This window comes from Octodon degus, unplaced genomic scaffold (genome assembly GCF_000260255.1).
Source record: "Octodon degus isolate 3935 unplaced genomic scaffold, OctDeg1.0 scaffold00109, whole genome shotgun sequence".
In the NCBI taxonomy this organism is placed as follows: Eukaryota; Metazoa; Chordata; class Mammalia; order Rodentia; family Octodontidae; genus Octodon; species Octodon degus.
The window spans coordinates 4,589,509-4,611,011 of NW_004524685.1; the positions used below are offsets into that span (position 1 = coordinate 4,589,509).

Below are 21,503 nucleotides of genomic sequence, written 5' to 3' on the forward strand. Positions count from 1 at the left end.
ATAATAAATAAAAGCAACAGAGAACCAAACGTGGCCTTATATCATTACTTGTTAAGAGTGGTAGTGATCTTGGCATGTAAAATTCGTTACATTGAGATGAGTGTTACTGTATCTAGATGTCCCCCAAAAGTCTCACACACTCACAGGTGGGGGGTTGGGGAGGTGACTGTATCATGAGGGTGTGATACTCATGGGTGGACTCATCCACCAATGAGCTTATTGGGGGCGTGGCCTGGAAGATATACGTCCCTCCTTCCTCCCTTGATCCCTCTCTCTGCTTCCTGCCTGCCCTGGATAAGCAACTCTCTTCTGCACTGTTCTGCCATGGACTGAGACCCCTCTCAAACTGTGAGTCAAAATAAACCTTTTCCCCCTTTAATTTGCAAGTGTCTAGTATTATATCTCAGGGAGAGAGAAGTAATTTAAGACAGTGGGTTTGAAATATTTCATTTTTAAAAGAACAACAGCAATCTCAAAACGGTGTGTCACACTGGCACCTTTCTAGTCCCTTGCTTTGACGGGTTCTGAGCTCTCTCCTTCAACTGCAAAAATGACAGGGTTGTAGTGAAACCCCTCACCCCTACGTGCAGGCAGACCAGTACAGCCTTTATGAACAGAACCTGTGGAAATATATACGAAAAGTCAGAAAACACTCATTTTCTTGCGCTCTGTACACCTGTGTCTCCGTTACTTTTCTCCTGTTGCTGAGACAAAATACTGGCACCCAAAATTAAGGAAGAAATGGTTTATTTAGCTCGCGGTTTGTGGAGGTTTCAGTCCATAATCAGCTGGCTCCATGGAGAAGTGGCATATGGCAGAGGGCGTGGTTCATGGCACGGAAAACAGCAAGAGCAACTCTGCCTCTTTCTTCTCGATACTGCATTTGGGCTACCTGCAGTATAAGGGACAGGTGGGCGGGTGTAGCACTCATACTCATAATCCCAGCATTGGATCATGAATTACTCACCAACTCTAGAAGCCACCCCATGACTGCATGAGGCTTTGGGGGGACATTTAGACCCAAATCATAACATCCTGTTGCTGGGACTTTTATGCAAGGGCAGCAATAACTAAAAGAAAAAAGGGCTGGCAAAATCGGGCCCGCGATGTAGAGCGGCTGTGCCTGACGGTGCGTCTGACGCGAGCTCGGGTGGGGTAGAGAGTAGGGGGCGGTAGTCGGGGGTGGTGGGAGAAGGAGGCGGCGAATCATTTATAAATGGCGCCCAAGCAGGACCCGAAGCCCAAGTTCCAGGAGGGCGAACGAGTGCTGTGCTTTCTTGGCTCTCTTCTTTATGAAGCAAAGTGTGTAAAGGTTGCCATAAAGGAGAAACAAGTAAAATACTTTATACACTACAGTGGTTGGAATAAAAATTGGGATGAGCAGGTTCCAGAAAGCAGAGTGCTCAAGTATGTGGATACCAATCTGCAGAAACAGCGTGAACTTCAAAAGGCCAATCAGGAGCAATAAGAAGAGGGAAAGGTGAGAGGAGCTGCTCCAGAAAAGAAGACATCCGGTCTGCAACAGAACAATGTTGAAGTGAATGCTAAAAAGAACAAACAAAAAACCTCTGGTAATGGAGATGGTGGCAGTACCAGTGAAACACCTCTTAAGAAGAGGGCCCGGGTTGATCCTACTGTTGAAAATGAAGAAACATTATGAACAGAGTTGAAGTTGAAGATCCCTGAAGAACTAAAGCCGTGGCTTGTTGAGGACTGGGATCTAATTACACAGCTGTTCTATCTTCCTGCCAAGAAGAATGTGGACTCCATTCTAGAGGACTATGCAAATTATAAGAAATCCCGAGGAAACACAGATGATAAGGAGTATGCTGTTAATGAGGTTGTAGCAGGGATAAAAGAATACCTCAATGTGATGCTGGGCACTCAGCTCCTCTACAAATGTGAGAGACCACAGTACGCTGAGATCCTTGCTGATCACCCTGATGCACCCATGTCCCACGTGTATGGAGCAGCACATCTACTGAGATTATTTGTCCGAATTGGAGCAATGTTGGCTCATACACCTCTGGATGAGAAGAGCCTTGCTTTATTACTGAATTATCTTCATGATTTCCTCAAGTATCTGGCAAAGAATTCGGCAACTTTGTTTAGTGCCAGTGATTATGAAGTGGCCCCTCCTGAGTACCATTGGAAAGCAGCGTGAGGCGCACTCACCGGTGTTTGGATCTCTGTCGACATGTTTTTGTTCCTAGTCTTTCTCTTGCACAAATGATGTACTTTGAAGATGTTAGTGTATAAGAGTTGTTTGTTTTGTTTGATTTTAAACAGAAAATAAAAGGGGTTACAGCTCCTTTTTTCTTTTCATTTTTTTTTTTTTAATTTCAAAGTTGCTACCAGTGTATTCAGTGATGGATAACAGAGAGACATGGTGGAGTGTTTTATTGCCTAGTTGACAAAGCTGCTTTTGAATGCTGGTGGTTCTATTCCTTTGACACTAAACACTTTAATAATATGTGTTAATTCTATATGCCAAAATGCTCTGATTCCTAGTGTCAAAGGTCCAATTCAGTGTATATAACTGAACACACATCCATTTGTGCTTTTTTTTTTTTTTAATGGTGTTTAAAGAACCCTTCCTTTGCAAGACATCCATGTTGTTCCTTAGGCATTTACCTTTGCTCAAGTTGTTGCAGGATGGTGAATTGTTTCATGGTTTTTGTATTTGTGTCTAATGCACGTTTTAACATGATAGACGCAATGCATTGTGTAGCTACAGTTTTCTGGAAAAGTCAATCTTTTAGGAATTGTTTTTCAGATCCTCAATAAATTTTTTCTTTAAATTTCAAATAAATAAATAAATAATAAAAGAAAAAAGGCTGTAGAATGTATAGAGGAAAAATCATATGTAGGGATAGAGGGAAGAAAGTTTTGGCAAACCCTTTCTATCAATGACAAATTAGAAATAATAACTTGAGGTAAAATGGGGAGTGGGTACCATGCTCCTGTCCCAGTCATGTCGCCCTCACCTCTGCCTGCGTGGTGCTGGTAGCCTCCAGGGCTTCTCTCTGCCTCCGACCTCCCCACTGTAGTCTACACTCAGCATAAGCCTTCAAGATGAAGTCAAACGGCCACCTGATTTCTCTTCCAAGTGTTCTCCCGCCCTCACTGCTGCCAGTCTGGTCTGAATGACCACTTCCTGGGCTTGGATTATGGCAGGAGCTCCTTAACTCGTCTCCTCTCTTCCACCTGCCTGCCCCTCAGCCCACCGGTGAAAGTGCCCCCCCCCCCCATAAATCGGATCATGTCACTCTGCTCAGAAGCCTCCAGTGGCTTCCCATATGACTCAGAGCCAACCCAGATGACTCAGAGTGAAGTCAGAGCCCACTCTGAATGACAGCGCACCCTGGAGTTTGTCTCCTTAGCCACACAGTTCCTTAACTGCGCCCTCCACTCCCGGGGCTTCTTCCCCTGTCTGCCAGCCACGCTCTGCACTTCCTCAAGCAGGAGCTCAAATCCACTTCACAGGGAGGTTTTCACTGACCGCCCCATTTCACACCCTAACACCTCACAGAGCCTTGTCCTGCTCCTCCACTTTACAGTTTTCTCTTAGCATTCATCAGCTGCTCATAAAGAATTCCCAGTTTAAGAACTCCAACTGCCTACCTGTCCTGCCCAAACATACATATACTAGAATATAAATTGTGCAAGGAAAGGGATTTTTATCTTTGTTTGCAGTTGTTTTTCCCAGCACCTAGAACAGTGCCTGGAACACTGCTGATGTTTAGTAAACAGTTATTCAATGAAGAACAACAGTTAAGTAAACTGGGTTATACCAAGATGACGGAGGATCAGGTGGTCAGAAAGAGGAGGTACTTGTGCTACGTATCAATACGGAAAAGGCAGATGCCAGCCCCGGGTTGTGATCAAAACTACGGAGGCATGACTTTTGCAACACTATTCTTTTTCTTCAATAAGATTCCATTGCAGGGGCTGGTGAGATGGCTCAGTGGTCTAAAGCACCTACTTAGAACAAGCTAAGCTAAGCAAAACACAGGGACAACGGTTCAATCCCCCAGCACCACATGCCAGACAGCCCCGCCCCCTGGTGGGCTGAGCTGGCCACACACACAAAAAAAAAAAAAAAAAAAAAAAAAAAAAGATTCTATTGCAACACTTTAGGTACCCAAGATGCTCACCGTCATCACAGAGAATTTGTACCTGCACGTGCTGTAACTTGGTACTTTTTCCCCATTCCCCTACCCTCCCTTCAATTCCTCCTGTCCTCCCCACTTACAAAAGCTTAGTTTCCATTTTTCTTCCTTTTCTCACTTTCTTTAACTTTTCCCTTCTTTCCTTTCTCCTCCCCCAGACCCCTCCCATTTTGAACATTTTCTTCCTGCTTCCTAAACCTAGTATACATTTTGATCCATATGGTTTCTCACATCCGAGAAACAAAGTGGTAATCACATGTATGTACAATTTATTTCACTTAAGAATACAGTCTCGGGGGCCGGGAAGATGGCTCAGTAGAATAAGTGCTTCCTTGCCAAGCACAAGGGCCTGAGTTCAATCCCCAGTTCCACCAAAAACAAAGAATAGAGTCTCAAGGTATACCCAATTTAGTAATGTCTCAAGCTTATCCTTCTTTGGGGCAGAGTAGTACTCCTTTGTATGAAAAAACCCCACATCTTTATCCATTCACAGTTGATGGGCATTTGGGCTGTTTCCAAGATTTGGCTATTACAAACTATTCCACTGTAAACATGGTAGTGCATATATCTCTGTGGTATGATGCTTCTAATTCTTTCTATCTAGTTTGTCATGGGTTTTGTATACATCACTTTTACTCTCAGTGACACTCCTGCCTCAGCCTCCTGATTGCTGGGATTATCAGATGTGCGCCAGGACACCGGGTCTCTGCTACTGATGAGAATGCCTTTCTGGGCACAGAGTAATAGAGTTCCTTACTCTGCCGACAGGATGGAAGCTCTTATAGCACAGGAGGCATTGGCAAGGGCTCAATGCTTGAGGAACAAAAGATGATAATGAACAGAGAATAAATTGCATCTGTAATGCATCAGGTACCTCTCAGAACTTTACATATGCTCCTGGAAGCTCTATAAGTTAAGCCTATCTTCATTACAAAATTAATATTAAGGCCAGGCGTGGTGGTACACACCTGTAACCCCAGCACTCGGGAGGCTGAGGCAGGAGGATCATTGCGAGTTTGAGACCAGCCTGGGTTACAAAGTGAGCTTAAGGCCAGCCTGAAGTATACAGCCAGACCCTGTCTCAAAAAGACAAAAAAAAAAAAAAAAAAATTAATATTGAAGGAAAATATATGTATAATGAATAGTGACCCAAAAGTATACAAATGTTACACAGTGTTCAAGTGATGGGACTGCACAGGGCAGGCAGAGTCATCCTCAAGCCTGATCAGTCTCAGCCCCACACTCCCTGCCAGGGGCACTCCTCACATTCCTGTGCTTTCCGATTCTCAAACACAGGAAGCTCACTGCTGGGATTCAGGCATCTACTGTGCCTGAGCCTGCTTTTCCTTCACCTGGGTCTCCTACTTTTTCTTGCCTGATCTCCTTCCTGCTTAGTAAGGCCAAGGTAAAAGAGGTGCCTCACCTCTGACTCCTGTGACAGAAATTGTCACCCTGACTTGGTTCTGCTAAATGAAAAGCTCCTGAGGATTCTGCCTCGTCTGTCTGATTCACCCCTCAATCCAGGAAAACCTAGAAGTCAGGACTGGCTGTGTGTGATGACCACCTACCTATCTCCAATTATCTTTTTTTTTTTTTTTTTTTGTGGAACCAGGGATTGAACTCAGGCCCTTGCATTTGCCAGGGAAGCACTTATTTCACTGAGCCATCTCTGGCCTCCAATTATCTCTAAAACCTTCATGAAAACCATCGGTTCCAAAGCCTCACCAGAATAAAAATCTAATGTGTACAGAAAAAAAAAAAGTGATGGGACTGTAGGTAATTTATTTTTCGCTTCCAAAATTTTAATACTACAATTATATAATACTATGTGTAAATACTACACTATGTGTGTGCACAAGTGCACGTACGTGATTGTGTATAACAAAGCAATTTCAAAAACATGAATAGGCAAAAACAGCAACAGGAAAGTAGGGCAAGGTCTGGGGAAAGGAGAGGACCCGGAAGGCACCTGCAAGCCGAGACGCGACTCACCTAGGAGTTCAGGCAGGCAGTTGACAAAGCGAGCTCCAGCTAGGCTGGGCTGCCGCGGTGGAGGCCCCACCCCCGGAAATGCTTCCTTATCCGGAGGCCAACCGGCTGCGTTATGCAAACTAGGAGAGGGGCGTGGCATCTGGTGACGCCCGCTGTGGGCGGAACCACTCTGGTGAGGCTCCAGTTCTGGGGGCGGGGATATGATGCAGTAGATTGGCACTGATTGGCTGGGTTGGAGATGGGTGCACTACTTGGGGACCCCCCTGTCGAGGGGCGGTGCCTGCGTCTGAGCCTCTAGGAGAGGGAAGTTGCGGCGGGTCTCTGAGCCCTGCGTTGTGCGGCTTAAGTCTTCGGCTGCCTTGGCCCCAGAGGCGGAGCCGGAAGCGTTACGACTTGACCCCCGAGTCTTCCGATTTTCCAGGGGGCGGCCGTCTTCGCCTCCCCTTCTCCCCTTCTCCTTCTTAACCCGAGACCAAAGCTCTCGCCAGTCAGGGCGGGGCGGCGCAGCCCCAGCTTCGGCTCCCGGAAGAGGCGCCATCTCCCGCCTCCGCCATGGAGCCCACCGCGCCATCCCTCACCGAGGAGGACCTCACCGAGGTGAAGAAGGACGTGAGTAGCGCTTCTAGCCCGGGCGCCTTGGGGCGGGAGGGACAGCGGAAACGGAGCCGGGGGCCCTGGAGGAGCCGAAGGTCCAGCCACGCGAGGACAGCGGCGAGCCTTGCAAGCCAGGTGGCAGGGATCCCCCGTGACCCGTTGACCCACTGTAAGCCCTGGACGCAGGCTTGGAGTTACAAACGTCGCCCAGAGGATTTTCCTCACCGTCACCCTCTTGCCCTGCCCTCCGCCTCCCCTCCCGATTGCCCCGACCGCCCTGCGCTCGCGGAGCTGCGTTGTGAGGGCGCCGCGGTCAGTTTCCACCCCGAGTCTGAAAGCCAGGCCGCTGGCTCAGTGCGGTGCAGAAGCTGGAGCAGATGAAGGACCCCAAGCGGAGGAGCGGATATGTGAAACTCTCTTGCAAAGGGGGCTGGGGAAAGCTCAACAGCTGAAAGCAGCTTGGAATTCCCCTAGTGAGCAGACACCCACGTATTTAAATAGAGAGGGGTGAATCGTTGTAGCTGAGGATTGATTTACAGGTAAACGCTGGAAATATTGGATAGCCAAATTGTGCTCTTCTGCATGGATGGTGCTGTGTACAAAACTTTTTTTTTTTAAAGAATAGCTTTGTGAAGGTGCCCCCTGTTTCTTTTGCTTTTAGTTGTTTTGCCTGATGACACCCAAATGAACACCTTTAAACCACTTTCTGGGCAAATGAAAAACGCGACAGGAGCACAGTACCTTTACCAAATCAGCTTTGGGAACTTGACCTCAGCAATTTTTGAATGCTGGCCAGCTCACATTCCTTTCTCTTCCCTCCCCTGTAAAGTTTGTTGCTCTTTTTTTTTTTTTTTTTTTTTTTTTCTCATAACGTCGATTCGTCTCACTAGCAGAAGGAAACTGGATCTGACTAGAACTCGTGTCTTAGTTTCTTCGTTCAGCAGAGATCTTGTGCAGCACTTAGCAAATGGCAAGTAGTGGCCTTCTAACTGGGAGGATGCGAAAGATGAGGAGCAGGCCCATGCTTTGCGTTCTAGTTAAGAAAAGCTGGAATATTGTTAACTGTGGTAGGATGTGTTGTCTTATTCGAATTTCCAGTAAAACTGTGAACTTAAAAAGTTAGGCCTGGTATGTGCCAGATTTTGTCACGCCAATTTCAAATTTTCCGCTTTGCATCTTTACAACCTCAAGGGAAGACTGTTGTTTGCATTTTGCAGCTGTCAAAATAGAATTTGATAAGATAGATATACAGCTACTTTCTCTTAGTTCAATGAGAAGAAAGATTACTACTAAAAGTGTTTGGACAGTCACATCTGCATTTTGTACTGTGAATAACCACTACGAAGACAACAATATGCAATGTATTAATTATTGAAACTGTCCTACTAATTGGTTTTGAAACTGTCTCATTGCTATTTGTTTCTCAATAAAATTAAAATAAATAAATAAATAAAATAAAATGCAGTTTTATGCCTGTGGTGCAGAAACTGTAATATCAAGCCAGACCGTACATTTTAGTCAGTTCATATAACTAAATCCTTATTCAGTAATTCTATCTGATTCACTTTTCTACCTTAACTTTCCCCAAATAAAAAATTTTGTATTATGTAAAAAAAAAAAAAAAAAAAAAAAAAGAATTTGAGAGATGACTAGCCAGAAGAAATCAGACCTGTGTACAAATACAGATGCGAAGAGGGGCTTCCAGGCCTTTGTGCTTCTTGGTTCATTGATGTTATCCTTCTCCGTAATTTCAATTTACAGCTTTGTCAGAAATTCATTACCTGGAGGAAACTATGGTTGTATTTCAAAAGGCCTATGAAAAAGCTGTATTTTCCCCCCTTAGATATCTGTCATGTATTCAAAATGGTTCACAATCTTAGCAAGTTTAAAAACTTGTAGCTCAGATAGAACACTTGCCCAGCATGTTTGGGACTCTAGTTGCAGTCCCCAGCACCACAAAAAGGAGAAAGCTTAAAAATTGTCTTCCACAGGCCAGGCATGGTGCATGGTGGCTCACACCTGTAACCTCAGCACTAGGGAGGCTGAGGCATGAGGAGCTCCTTGAGTATAAGGTTAGTCCAGGCTACATAGTTCGAAGACAACCTGAACCAGATAGTCAGACCCTACCTCAAAAAAAAAAAAAAAAAAATGTCCTCCACATATTTGATCTTTCTCAACTCTAGGCTCTTATTTACAAATATGTATAGGAATCTAGTTTATATCCTGCAGTTCAGTTTGTGTTTTCACAAATTGAACATTTGTTCATTCCTTAAAGCTGCTTGCTGGGCCTTCTGCATGGTCTGTGTTGATGAATGGTGTTCAGTAGTCCCTTTAAGGACAGCTTTTTATCAGAGATTGTCTTGTCTGTGGTTTAGGTTACCTTTGGTTAAACATAGCCTGAAAATAGTTAATGGAAAATTCTAGATAGTAAGTTTTAAATTGTGTATTGTCCTAAGTAACATGATGAATCTTACCTCATTCAGTTTTCTGGCCAGGATCTCCTGAGAGTCTTGGTACTTAGTGTTGAAATAATGTATCACCATTCCCCATCCTGAGAACTCTGGCTTCCCTAGCTCTATTTGTTAGTTGTTGTTGTTTTTTTGTTTTTGTTTTTGTTTTTGAGACAAGGTCTCATTATGCAGTTCAGACAAGCCTTGAACTTACTTTGTAGCCCAGGCTGGTCTCAAACTTGCAAGGATCTTTTTGCCCCAGCCACCAAGTGCTAGGATTACAGGCATACAACACTATGCCTAGCCTTGTCTCCTTTTTTCTCTAGTATTTATCTTTTTGGTTGAATTCAGTTCCTATTAATACAGATTCCATGGTACTAGAAAGCTGATAACATGGTTGATTTTAACAGTTCAATATTTAAAAAAGCTAAGACAGTTCTCATTTCTTGGGGGAAGGAAGATAAGCATAAAATGGTAATTTAAATCACGAAAGAAGTACAGTGAATCTTAACTTTCATCCAAAACATTTTCTACCTGGCACTTAGCAAATGCAGGATATACAGCCTTGGACAGAACATACATGGTTCTGATCTGCTTGAAGCATAGATCAATAGAGCTGAAAACAGATGCATGTGTATTTACAGATGTGGTAGGTGCCATGAAAACAAACAGGTGCTGAGATAACAACGGGAAGTCTGCTTGCAGTAAGGCAGTAATGTTTGGTTACATTTAAAGTGATTCCTAAGGGTAAGACAACTGGGGGAAGAACAGTCAAGTGGAATAGAATTTGCTCTGGACAAGGGCCAGGGATATAGCTCAGACACAGTGCCTACATGGCAAGTGTGAGGCCCTGAGTTTGATTCCCAGTAACAGAAATAGAATTTGCTGTGGATCTAAAACAAGCAAGACCTTGGTGTTTTTGAAAATACTGGAAGAAAGTAGGAGGTAGCCTAAGATGCAGTTAGGGAGGTAGGCTAGAGCCGATTCAGTGGAGGGCCTCAGTTTGAGTTGTATACTTACTGAAGATCTCCCTGGCTATTCTACAGGCTGACAAGAAAGAGTGGGGAAACCAGTGGTGAGATTCTGGGAATTTAGATAAAAGACAATAGTAATTTGCAGAGTAAAGGCAGTGGAGATAGATGGAGCTGCAGATGTTTTTGAAACAGCAGTGATAGAACATGGGCTGGCCAGATAGCTCAGCAGACTGAAGCACCTGCTTAGGCAGAGCTCAGCGGCCGGGCTGGGGTTCAATCCTGGCATGCTGTGCCAGCCCCATCCCCGGGGCGCACTGAGAAGGCAATTGAGACTCGGTGTGGTAGTGCACACCTGTTATCCCGGTGCTGGGAGGCTGAAAACAGGAGGGTCACTATGAGTCCAATCTAGTGAGTAGTGAGACCCTGTAGACCTTGTACCAAACACATTAAAAAAGTGATAAGACTTGATTAATTGAATGTAAGGTCTGAGGATGATGGTGGAATCAGATTAAGTAGGAACATTGATTAGATACACCTAGTGTGAAGATCGGAAGACAGATCTGCACTAGAAATGTGTGCGCTGATGTGGTGATGCCTGATTGTAATCCCAGCGCTGGGGAAACTGAAGCAGGATGATTGCAAGTTCAAGCGTCGCCTGGGCAGTGTAACCTAGCAAGACCCTGCCTCAAAAAAAAATTTTTTTCTTTAAAAGGACCAGATATGTGGCTCAGTGGGAAGGCCCTGGGTTCAGTCACTACAACAACAACAAAAAGTGGAGGGATGGGGAGGAAATTGGATAGTTGTCCCTTTAAGGAGGGGAGTTTTAAAACATGAACAGTTATAGCACCTGGGACTAGAAGAAAATCAGAAAAGTATGGTATTTATATAAGGTAAGAAAAGAGTAGTTGAAGTAGGAAGTGGTTAACTATGTCCATGTGGCTGAAAAGCAGGGTGGGATGAAGGCGATTCATACCCTATTTGACAATCAGGAGGTCTCTGGTGACTTTAAAAAGAGGGGAAGAATAGGGTTGAAGTGAAAGAAATGGAGATCCTGATCTGGAAAGATAAAATCTGTTCACAGGGTGCTATGTTGCCTACCTGCCCCTGGGGAGTGAAGGAAAGGCTTTTTAAAGGAAGTGACCACTGACAGGATTCTTGAAGAATGAATAGGGGCGTGTAAGGGCACAAATGACAGCAGTTTGAGGTGGAGTAAAGCAGCAGGGTGAAGGTGACAATAAACTGAATAGGTGGGTAGGAGCCATATTGGCCAGAACCTTGCCTCCCATAATCAAATAGTCTTTTTTTTTTTTTTTTTTTTGTGAGTCATTTCTGTGTATCAGAGACTGCACCAGTCTTTCTGTAAGGCTGTCTCACTTTAATTCCTAGATGTCCTGTGGGTTATGTTTTTATTGATAAGGAACCCGAGGTTTGCAGTGGTTCAGTGATTTGCCCCAGCTGTCACAGGAGTATGTGACACAATCAGGCTTTGAAGTGAAGTTGATCTAATTCTTCTCTACTATTCTTTCATGGTTGAGGAGCTTTATCCTTTAAGTATTAGCAGAAACAATTTTTTTTTTTTCCTGTAAAACTTTATTCCAGAGGGGCTCAGTCCTTCTTGGCAGCTGCCTTCCTCATGGCAGCCAGCATGTTGCTCAGCTCCTCACGATTCCTCTTGGCTCAGATGTGTGTCCCCACCCTTTTCTTGATGAACTTGAGGGCATGCTTGTCCTTGGAGACCTTGAGCAGCTCCGTGGTGCACCGCTCACTCGCTTGTAGGGGGCGAAGCTGCACACCTCCCAGATCATGTCCCGCACGAACTTGGTGTTTGCCTCGGTTTGCTCACATTCTTAGTCACCTTGTGGCCCTCGTTGAGGCCCACAGCCATGGGATAGCAGAGGGCCATGGCTACTCTTCTTGGATGGTTGCTGTGGCAGAAGCTAACAGAAACAATTTGAAATTTTTTTAAAGTAAACATAGCCTCAGTTTTAGAATTTATATAGCACTTCAGATTTCGACTTTTCTTGAAAAATTGGAAGAGCTATTGAATTGTGTAAAGAAGGAATTTGAGAGAAAGGAAGTATGTATAGCAAGCTGGGTTTGTGCTGTTAGTCCTTGCAGTATTTGACAAGCATCTGAGTCAGTGCAGTACTAGCAGTAAAGATGAAGTGAAGGAGCAGATTATATGTGTGGCTTGTATGGGTCTGTCTGTCCTTCTATGCATCGACATATTGCAGGACAGATAGACCAAGAGTCCTTTGCAGACATGGTTCAAATCTCAGGGATGTCTTAGTGGAAAAAATCTTGATTGTAAACATAAACTTGGAATCATCAGCAAAGAAGTAGTAATAAGACCACAGATAAGGTTTTTTAAAATATAATCTTTCTAAAAATAAAATAAAAATAAAAATAAATAAAATATAATCTTTCTAAAAATAAAATAAAAATAAAAATAAATAAAATATAATCTTTCTAAAAATAAAATAAAAATAAAAATAAATAAAATATAATCTTTCTATCCCCACGTTTAAATTCATTCAGTAGATCCTCCATAAGATCATTGCAACAATCTTCTAATTGACCCCCTTTAACAACAATGTTGACTACCCCTAGTCCTCAAAATTTTCTTACTTCCTCTTGTTTATATATATTTGATGACTTTTCCTTTCAAGTACAAGGAAATGCATGTTTCTCAGAGTGTTGTAAAAAGACTTTATGAGGGCAGGGTGTGGTGCTTATGTCTGTAATCCCAACACTCCTAAGGCTGAGGCAGTAGGATCACCTCCATGGTGAGGCCAGCCTGGACTACATAGTGAGTTCAAGGCCAGCCTGAACTACATAAGGAGACGTGCCTTAAAGAAAAAGTCTTTCATGATGTAGCCCCAGTTTTCCTTTTCTGCTTCTTTCCTAACCGACCTATCACATTTACCCTGTGTTCTGGCTATCCCAGTATTTCCCCCACTGTACGTTCATGCATTTGGCTCAGGTGAACCTCTGTCAATTTCCTAGGTCCTAGAGACAGAATTAATTACTGTTGTGTTTCCCCAGTACGTGATCTCCAGGTCTTGTAACAATTGGCTCGTACCAATGTGTATTTCCCAAATAGACCAAGGAGCCTTTTGCATACACAGTTCAAATCTTGTTCATCTTTGTACACTCAGCGCTTAGCATTTGACTTACTAGAAATTCGAGTATGTAAAATATGTACTGTATAAATAAACGCATGTGGGAATTGAGTGGAAAGTACAGGAAGCCTTCACTGCGATGACATTCTTCCAAGGTACTGCTAGGATACTCCATTGTCTTTATCATTAGAGGCAGCCATTATAAGTGTGTAGTCATCATGGTCATCGTCCTAACACGTTGATCACCTCCTGTGGATCAGGAGGAGTTAAAAGCATACCTGAGGTCATATATCCAGTGAATAAAGAGGCTAAAATACCATCACTGACATCACATTGTTAATGCCATTTATTAAGACCAATGTGGACCTGATGTAATTATAGAATGTGTGCATGTATCAAAATATTACATGAAGGGGGCCCTGGAGGTGGCTCAGTGGAATAAGCGCTTCCCTGGCAAGCGCAATGGCCTGAGTTCAATCCCTGGTTCCGAAAAAAAAAAAAAAAAAAAAAAATTACATGATGCCTCATTTATATTTGGTTGTAATGTTTTAATCTACCAATTAAAACATAAAAGTAAACACACAAATAAAAGACCAATATGAAATGTAGGCCAATGGAGTACCCTTAGGCACTTACAGGTGTAAGTTTGTTTAGTTTTGTTTTCTTCTTTTTTCTTTTTTTTTTTTTTTTTTGGTGGAACTGGGGTTTGAACTCAGGCCTTTGCGCTTGCCAGGTGAGCACTTATTCTACTGGGCCATCTCCCCGGCCCCAAGTTTGTTTTTCTGGTCTTCTTAGTTTCCTTTCTTTTCCTCTAAGTTCTCTTCCCCACACACCCATCCATCTCCCTTCCACCAGGACTGACCCACGGAGGTGTAGGCTTTCTAAATGACCTCGAGACAGACAGACCAGGAGCCTTTTTAGTTCTGTGTTTACTGATTTCAGTCTAGGGAGATGAGATGAAGAAACATGAGGCAGGTATGAATTGTGAGGCTTCACCCCAACTTACCCTCCCAGGTTCTGTCTAATCCTGAATTCCATTGCTTAAGTAATAACCAGGATGTACATTAATCTTTCTTCTCCTCTTTCCTCCTGAAGAGGACCCTCTGCAGGGTCCCATTTTCAAGGACCCAGATTCTGCATTTGCCAGGTTCCTCCTCAGAACAGCCTAGTCTTGGTTTTTGGGTGTTAAGGTGAGAAAAGAACAGGGCAGAAACCGAGGAATGTCTGGAATCTGCCTGTGTGACTCAGAACATTGACTTATTCCTACTAGTTAAGATTCCTGCCTAATAATCAGTCACCTGTGTGGTGTCTTAGGCATTACAAAATACATTGAATCTTAGTTTGTTTTATGTCTTTTAGGCTTTAGAAAATCTGCGTGTTTACCTGTGTGAGAAACTCATAGCTGAGAGGCATTTTGATCATCTACGTGCAAAGAAAATACTCAGTAGAGAAGACACTGAAGAAATTTCTTGCCGAACATCAAGTAGAAAAAGGGCTGGAAAATTGTTAGACTACTTACAAGAAAACCCCAAAGGACTGGACACTCTCGTTGAGTCTATTAGGAGAGAAAAAACACAGAATTTCCTAATACAGAAGATTACAGATGAAGTGCTGAAACTTAGGAATATAAAACTGGAATATCTGAAAGGTAAGACGCCTCAGGTATCAAGGAACTGACTGCTTTTTAAAACATGCAAAAGCAAAACAAAGGGCCGGGGAGATGGCTCAGTAGGATAAGCGCTTGACTGGCAAACGCAAGGATCTGAGTTCAATCCCTGGTTCCGCAAAAAAAAAAAAAAAAAAAGCAAAACAAAATCAGAAATTGCCATTTTGCTTTCAAAGTTTATGCTTCAGGATGACATTTGATTTACATTGTTTGCTATGCATTGTAGCATTGCATTTTAAAAGTGAAATACCTCCCAGTCTTGTATTGTTATTCATCTGACGAAACCCATATACAGACCACTTCCTATAATGAAACCCCAGGATATACAAAGGTTCATTTATAAAGTCAGTATGTGAAATTAATTTATTCAACAGTAACTTCTGAAAATACTGTCACATACTGGTGATACATTTTGGTCCCCCTCGTAGCTCTTCTACCAGTTGATGAAGTAGTTACAAAGATACAAGAACTTTTGAACACCAGAACCCAGCTCTGTCTAGCAAGATGGGAGTGGCATGATGGAAGTGGGATGAAGGGGACAGCAAATCTAGCTGTCCCCTCTCACCTTCCCTACAGAGTGCAGACTCACTAAAATGCCTGCACTACTGAAAGCCCCTGCCCACCCCTGCTTTCTGTCTCCAGAGCATGCAGATGAAGGGTGCCTGTGATGGGGCTCTACACCAGCTGTTTTTTGTTTTGTTTTTTTTTTTATACTAAGTATTTTATTGTACGTTGGCACCAGCATATATAAAATACCCTCGTGAAATAGAAATTCATGAAAATCCAGAGAGGTAGATGTTAAGGACTGACAAAGTAGAAGTTTGTGTGTTGTGGCACATGTTAAGAAAGGGGAAGTTGTTGCACAGGCTTCAATTTTCTTTTTCTGAATAGTCACTGGTTGGTTAAAAGTGGTCTGGGAAACTCTTAAGAATTCATTCGACTACAAAAAGGAACAGACTTTCTGCGGTCTGAAGGGATTTGTACTTGAGGATACTCCAGTCAGCAGAGGATCATGCTGAGCATTCTGCAGGCAGAACTGTTTTAAGTCCGCAGCACGCTTGAGCCCGGCCTCCAGCCGGAGCTGCTGAATCACTTTCTTGATGGCGGCGACGCTGGAAGAGCCAGACATAGTACCACACTAGCTGTTCTTAAAATTGAACATAGAGGAAGAATAGCTTGGGTGTTGCCCTTAAGGAACTCATGGTCTACAAGTTCTTGTTGGGACACGTTGGAAGTTTCCCCTCGTGAAGCACATGGGAGGGGGGAAATTCTCTAGCTTTGGACAGAAATGTGGAGCATACTCTAAAACTGAAAAAGAAGCAGGACAAATGACATACAAATGTACCCTACAGGTGTTGGCCAAAGCTTGTCAACTTGGAAGTTATGCCTGTAGACAGATTGAATATTTACCAGTCCTAACAGAAAGATACCTTTGTGTTTATTCTTTTAATTTTAAAGCTAATTATTGACAATATTTTTAGCATATGCTAAGATTATTTAATGGAAATGAGCGCTGTTGTTGTATAAGTAAACACAATCTATTTTATTGTAGTTCTTACTTTTTTACAAAGTAGTCCTGGGGTAGGGGGCAGGTCTTACCTGTTCTTTGCTTCTGTTTTCTCATCTCTGATAGTATTTGGAGACTTTGTGAGGTGGCCACAAAAATCCCTTTGATTACTAACACTTCATGATTCAAGAGTCATAACTGTCATGGTTTGACTCAAAATTTCAGAATATGCGACACTAAGCAATTGCCGTAGTAAACTACACCCCAACACTCGTGTCATTTTGAGACCAGGTCTCACGAAGTTACCCAGACTGGCCTCAAACTTTCGCTCTTCCTGTCTCATCACCACTGGGACTACAGGCCTGCACCCCTGTACCTGCCTAAATTTTGGCTTTATCAGCTAATATTTTTTGTGTAAAATGCTAAAGAATATTTCTTAATTGTCAGTGCAGTTAACCTGATGAACAATTTTGTGACAGAAGTGTACACTCAATGTGAATTACTGTGTGTCATTCAGCTTTCATAAATTTATCTAGAAAATGTAGGCACATGGTTGCTCAGAAGAGATTTGAAATTGATTATGACTTAAGACTGAGATTTATGTGCTGGTTGGTAGCTAACTAGCTTGAAGTTACAAGGTAAGAGTAGACTTATCTTTTGGTTTTGTTTTTCGGGGTGGGGTAGTTATTTTTTTCACTCACATCGGAATAATTTTGTTGTAGGACTGAAATGTAGCAGCTGTGAGCCTTTCCCAAACGGAGCCACGAACAACCTCTCCAGATCAAATTCAAACGAGAGTCATTTCTCCGAGAAACTGGGGGCGTCCACTGCCATGTACCACCCCGAGGGGGAGTCCAGCACAGCGCCCTTTTTCTCTCCGGTTTCTTCCCTGAACTTGCCTGTCCTGGAAGTAGGCAGAACTGAGAACAGCGTCCTCTCCTCGAGTGCACTTCCGAGGCCGGGGGACCCAGGAGCCCCCCCTTTGCCACTGGAGCTGCAGTTAGAGGAAGGAGGAACTTGTGGGAACTCAAGCGAGATGTTTCTTCCCTTACGGTCACGCGCTCTCTCACCACAATGACACTTGGCTGCCTTTGAATTTTTTTAACAGTGACAAAAAAATGTTTTAAATGGTATCAGTCTTTCTATAAAGCCATTCTAACGACTTACTTACATTAGATCTATCTTTTAAAAAGCACAGCATAAGCCTGCTTTGTAAATAAGTACTTCAAAAGAAACATTTTTAGGCTAACTGTAAATCATGTTGGTCATGTATTTCTCAGTATTTTTTGTGAGTGTTCCTCTTTTTATGATGTTTTAGTACTTTCAAATTTTTTATGTTGTAAGATGAATTTTAATAGGGACCATTGCTGTGTTTGAAAATAAACTTTTAGGCTACAAATAAGGTTTCTCTGAGCTCTGGTGGTAAATTTTTAGCATCCAGCTGTTCCTGTTTGGTAATAAAGCAAGCCACAAGTGGGCAAACTGCCTCTGTGCTGAGGAGAATCTCTTTCTGCTCAGTTGGTTTTACTGGTCACTTGCTAATACTGAAGGAATACATGATGGAGTTTGAGCCCCCTAAGATTTGTTTACTAAATTTCATTCCTTATTAACCTTACTAAATGATAACTATTTTCTTTAGAATTTTTTTAGTCTTTATCATTTGCATTCCTAAAGACATGGATCATTGTGAAAGCCTCAATTGTTACATGTAATTTGATAAGTTTTGAAAAACTTCTCTGTATTTTTCATTGTCTTTTAATGAGTTTCACTGTACAGTTGAAATAACTAGAAGAGATTTTGGGGTATATTGTGTCAGTTCTGCTTTTAATACAATTCTAATCAAGTAGGCCATTGGCTAGATTTATCCCTTTGTGATACAAGAAAATTTACTATTTTACACATTTATAAATCTTACACTCATTGTTTTCATTGAAATTATAATTTGACATGTTTCCTGAAATTAATCTCTATATTTCTATTACTAAAAACTATAAATGGAAGTTTTCTGTTAATAAAGTTTTTTAATGTGCTGTATTTTATTTTATTTTATTTTATTTTATTTTATTTTTTAATCCTGTCTCAGGTTTATTTGTACAAAGAGCATAGGAGGACACCAGCACCCCACAGATGGCACCCCAGGTTATGTTATACCAGTCACTCTGTTCTTACATTGGCAGACAAGATGCTTATACTGTGCAAACTTCTTGGGGGCCTGGGCTGGAGCAGAAGCTGGAGCCTGGGCCTTCATCCAGCAAGGCCTGCAACCTCTGGGCTATGCAGGCACAGATGAGCTTCCCAAGCTTGGGGTGGGCAGTATAGGCAAGTCGAGTGAGCCTGCGCTTTACTCCCTTTGGAATGATCTTGGGCTTGACCTCCTTGGGCTTTGACGAAGGCCTTGATAGCCTTGGCGAGTGCATTCATGGCCTTGGCATTGTTTGCTTGCATCTTCTTGAAGCCCTTCTTGTTGTGCTTCTTAGTAAAACAGATGTTCCTGAGGTACTGGGGATCTACCCCCTTCAGAGATTTGTATCTTTGTGACTGAGGTTTCTTGATGTCATTTCTGTGCCATTTTTGGGACTGGCTGTGTGTGGTGTGGTTCTTGGACTTAGCCCTAACTGCACTGTAACTGTAGCGACTGAGGGCCTGGAACTTGGACATGAAGAGAAAGCCTGCAATGCAGCATCTTTGTTTCTTTTAGTGGGTGAATTGAGTCCATTTACATCGGTTATAATTGAAATGTGCTGACTTTGTGTTTGACATGTTATTTACCTGCTGTTGTACACCCCTTTTTCTCCTGTGTTGGTTTGCACTGTTTGATGGGTTTTTTCCACTCTCATTCATGGAGTTGTGATTAGTCTGAGATCCCTCTCTAGAATATCTTTTAGAAGTTTGTGTAGCATCGGCTTTGTTGTCATGAAATTCTTTAGCTGCTCTTTGTCATGGAAGTATTTCACTTCTCCATCATACCTGAAAGAGAGTTTTGCAGGGTATAACAGTCTGGGTTGGAATTTGTTTTCTTGTAAGACTTGAAGTACTTTGCTCCATGCTCTTCTTGCCTTGATGGTTTGTGAAGAGCAATCTGCTGTTATTCTGATGGGTTTTTCTTTAAATGTGATCTGTTTCTTTTCTCTAGCAGCTTTTAGTATACTGTTCCTCCACTGAATTTCTGGGAACTTGATTATTATATGTCTGGGTGTGATTTTAATTGGGTTGACATTCTTTGGAGTTCTATACGCATCAGTTATCTGAATGTCAGATTGCTTCCCCATATTTGGGAAGTTTTCTGCTATTCTGCCCATATTCTTCTTATATCATTTGTACTGACTCCTTCTTTCTCATTGATGCCTATTAGTCTTACGTTGTTCATCTTTGCAGCATCTTGCAGATGTTGAAGTATTTTTTCCTGCCACCTCGTTTTTAAGAGATTGTTTGTTTCCTTTTCACGAGCTGCAATGGTGTCTTCAAGGTCTGAAATACTATTTTCACCCTTATTCAATTGGTTCTGCCAGCTTGTGATTGAGGTTTTTATTTCCTGTGTATTGCTTTGCATCTCCTTCATGCATTCCATTTTTGTTCTATGTTGCTCCTTCAAGGATTCCATCGTTTTTTTAATCTCTATTTTTTTTATCAGTGTCTACTTTAGAAGCATTTAGTAATTCTTTCGTTATAGTTATAGGTTCTTTTCTTATTTCAGAAAACATCTCTGATTTGAGTTCCTTTATACCTTTGTGCAGTTTTTTCTTCTCTTCAGACTCTATTGCAGAGACTTCAGGTGTGTGATTTCCAAATTCTTTGCTATTGTCACCTGCATTTGTTCTGGATGGGCTCTGGGCCTGAGAATGCATTATGCTCTCTCTATTTTGGATAGCACAGTCTTCTGACCTTTGGTATAGAGCTTTGGGGCAGTTACTACCTTAGAACCAGGTCTGGATCTACCAAGTACAAACTTGTCCGGGTGGGTGTGGCTTGGGTCCAGCAACTGTGCTCCACTTCTGCCTGCTGCAGCCCTTGGAAGTGAACCTGCTGTGGCACTCTGGCAAGATTTTCTGCTCCTGGATTAGCTGGATGCATCTTGCTTCTAGCCTCCCTTCAGGGAGTTCAGCCACAGGGTTCTATACAGGACCTGTCGGATGGGGAAAGTTAAACACAGCGGGCCTGTGCGTTGGCTCAAATGAGGATCTGGCTGGCTGGCAGATGGTCCATCTCACACGCTGGGCATGGGCACTGGCTGGTGTGAGGACTGGAGGACCCACGGGTGGTCCCACTCACCTCTGGTCGCCTTCCGTGCCCCAGTTTGTGTGCCGCTTGTTGTATGTTATGAGTTGGTGCACTGTTCTAAGTTGTTTAGTAACTAGTGGCTGTTCCTCGCTGTTTTCGAAATATCTTAAAACATGTTTTAAAATATGGGTAAAGGTGTTTATAGCAAATAGTACTTCAAAGGGTGAGAGAGAAGGCTAGACATGATGGCACATCTATAATCCCAGCCTGCCGGGACGCAGAGGCAGGAGCATTGCAGGTTTTGTTGTTTGGCATCAGGAACTGAACTCAGAACTTTGCACTTGCTAGGCAGGCACTGTACTGCTGAGCTGTGTGCCTGGCCCTGGGATCACAAGTTTGAGCCCACCCTTAGCACCTTAACAACTTTTCATGACTTTGTCTCAAAATAATTTTTTCCCCAGCACCGCCTCCTATATAAAAAATTTTTAAAAGGCTGAGAATTTAACTCAACATGAAGGTCCTTGGTTCAGACCCCAGTACGAGGAAGAAAAAGTGAGCCTGAGTTGCATTTCTTCATGGATTAATGAATTTTTCAATCATAAAGCCTAACATACTGGATTGAAAAAGATTATTTAAAACTACGTGGTATTTTTCAAGCATTTTCAAAAATTATGGAGGGCAACGCACTCAGGACCCATCCTGTCTCAGGAGCAATTCCTTTTCCCCCATAAATTTTCCTACTTTTTTTTTTTTTCCTTTTTTTAATTATGGAGAAAGATCTTTTCCGGGGCTGGGGAGATGGCTCAGT

At 42.7% G+C, this 21,503-nt stretch overlaps 2 protein-coding genes and 1 pseudogene across 2 annotated transcripts; 2 read left to right on the forward strand and 1 right to left on the reverse strand.

Moving 5' to 3' along the window:
• Positions 1 to 1,134: 1,134 nt before the first annotated feature.
• LOC101581066 lies at positions 1,135 to 2,218 on the forward strand (annotated as a pseudogene).
• A 4,240-nt stretch (positions 2,219 to 6,458) lies between these two features.
• Bcl10 (B cell CLL/lymphoma 10) lies at positions 6,459 to 18,494 on the forward strand. The gene is made up of 3 exons (XM_004639290.2): positions 6,459 to 6,773; positions 14,664 to 14,952; positions 17,200 to 18,494. The coding sequence occupies exons 1-3, from the start codon at positions 6,717 to 6,719 to the stop codon at positions 17,553 to 17,555; spliced, it is 702 nt and encodes a 233-aa protein (XP_004639347.1). The 5' UTR covers positions 6,459 to 6,716; the 3' UTR covers positions 17,556 to 18,494.
• Positions 15,708 to 16,099, reverse strand: LOC101593107 (guanine nucleotide-binding protein G(I)/G(S)/G(O) subunit gamma-5-like). Its single transcript, XM_004639289.2, has one exon. The coding sequence runs from the start codon at positions 16,097 to 16,099 to the stop codon at positions 15,911 to 15,913; it is 189 nt and encodes a 62-aa protein (XP_004639346.1). The 3' UTR covers positions 15,708 to 15,910.
• Positions 18,495 to 21,503: the final 3,009 nt, after the last annotated feature.

Bases quoted from the DNA above. Each gene is read 5' to 3' on its own strand.
- Bcl10 (XM_004639290.2), top strand. From the start codon at position 6,717: ATGGAGCCCACCGCGCCATCCCTCACCGAGGAGGACCTCACCGAGGTG. The intron at 6,774-14,663 runs GTGAGTAGCGCT...TATGTCTTTTAG, and splicing joins TCACCGAGGTGAAGAAGGAC to GCTTTAGAAAATCTGCGTGT. The intron at 14,953-17,199 runs GTAAGACGCCTC...ATTTTGTTGTAG, and splicing joins AAAACTGGAATATCTGAAAG to GACTGAAATGTAGCAGCTGT.
- LOC101593107 (XM_004639289.2), bottom strand. From the start codon at position 16,099: ATGTCTGGCTCTTCCAGCGTCGCCGCCATCAAGAAAGTGATTCAGCAG.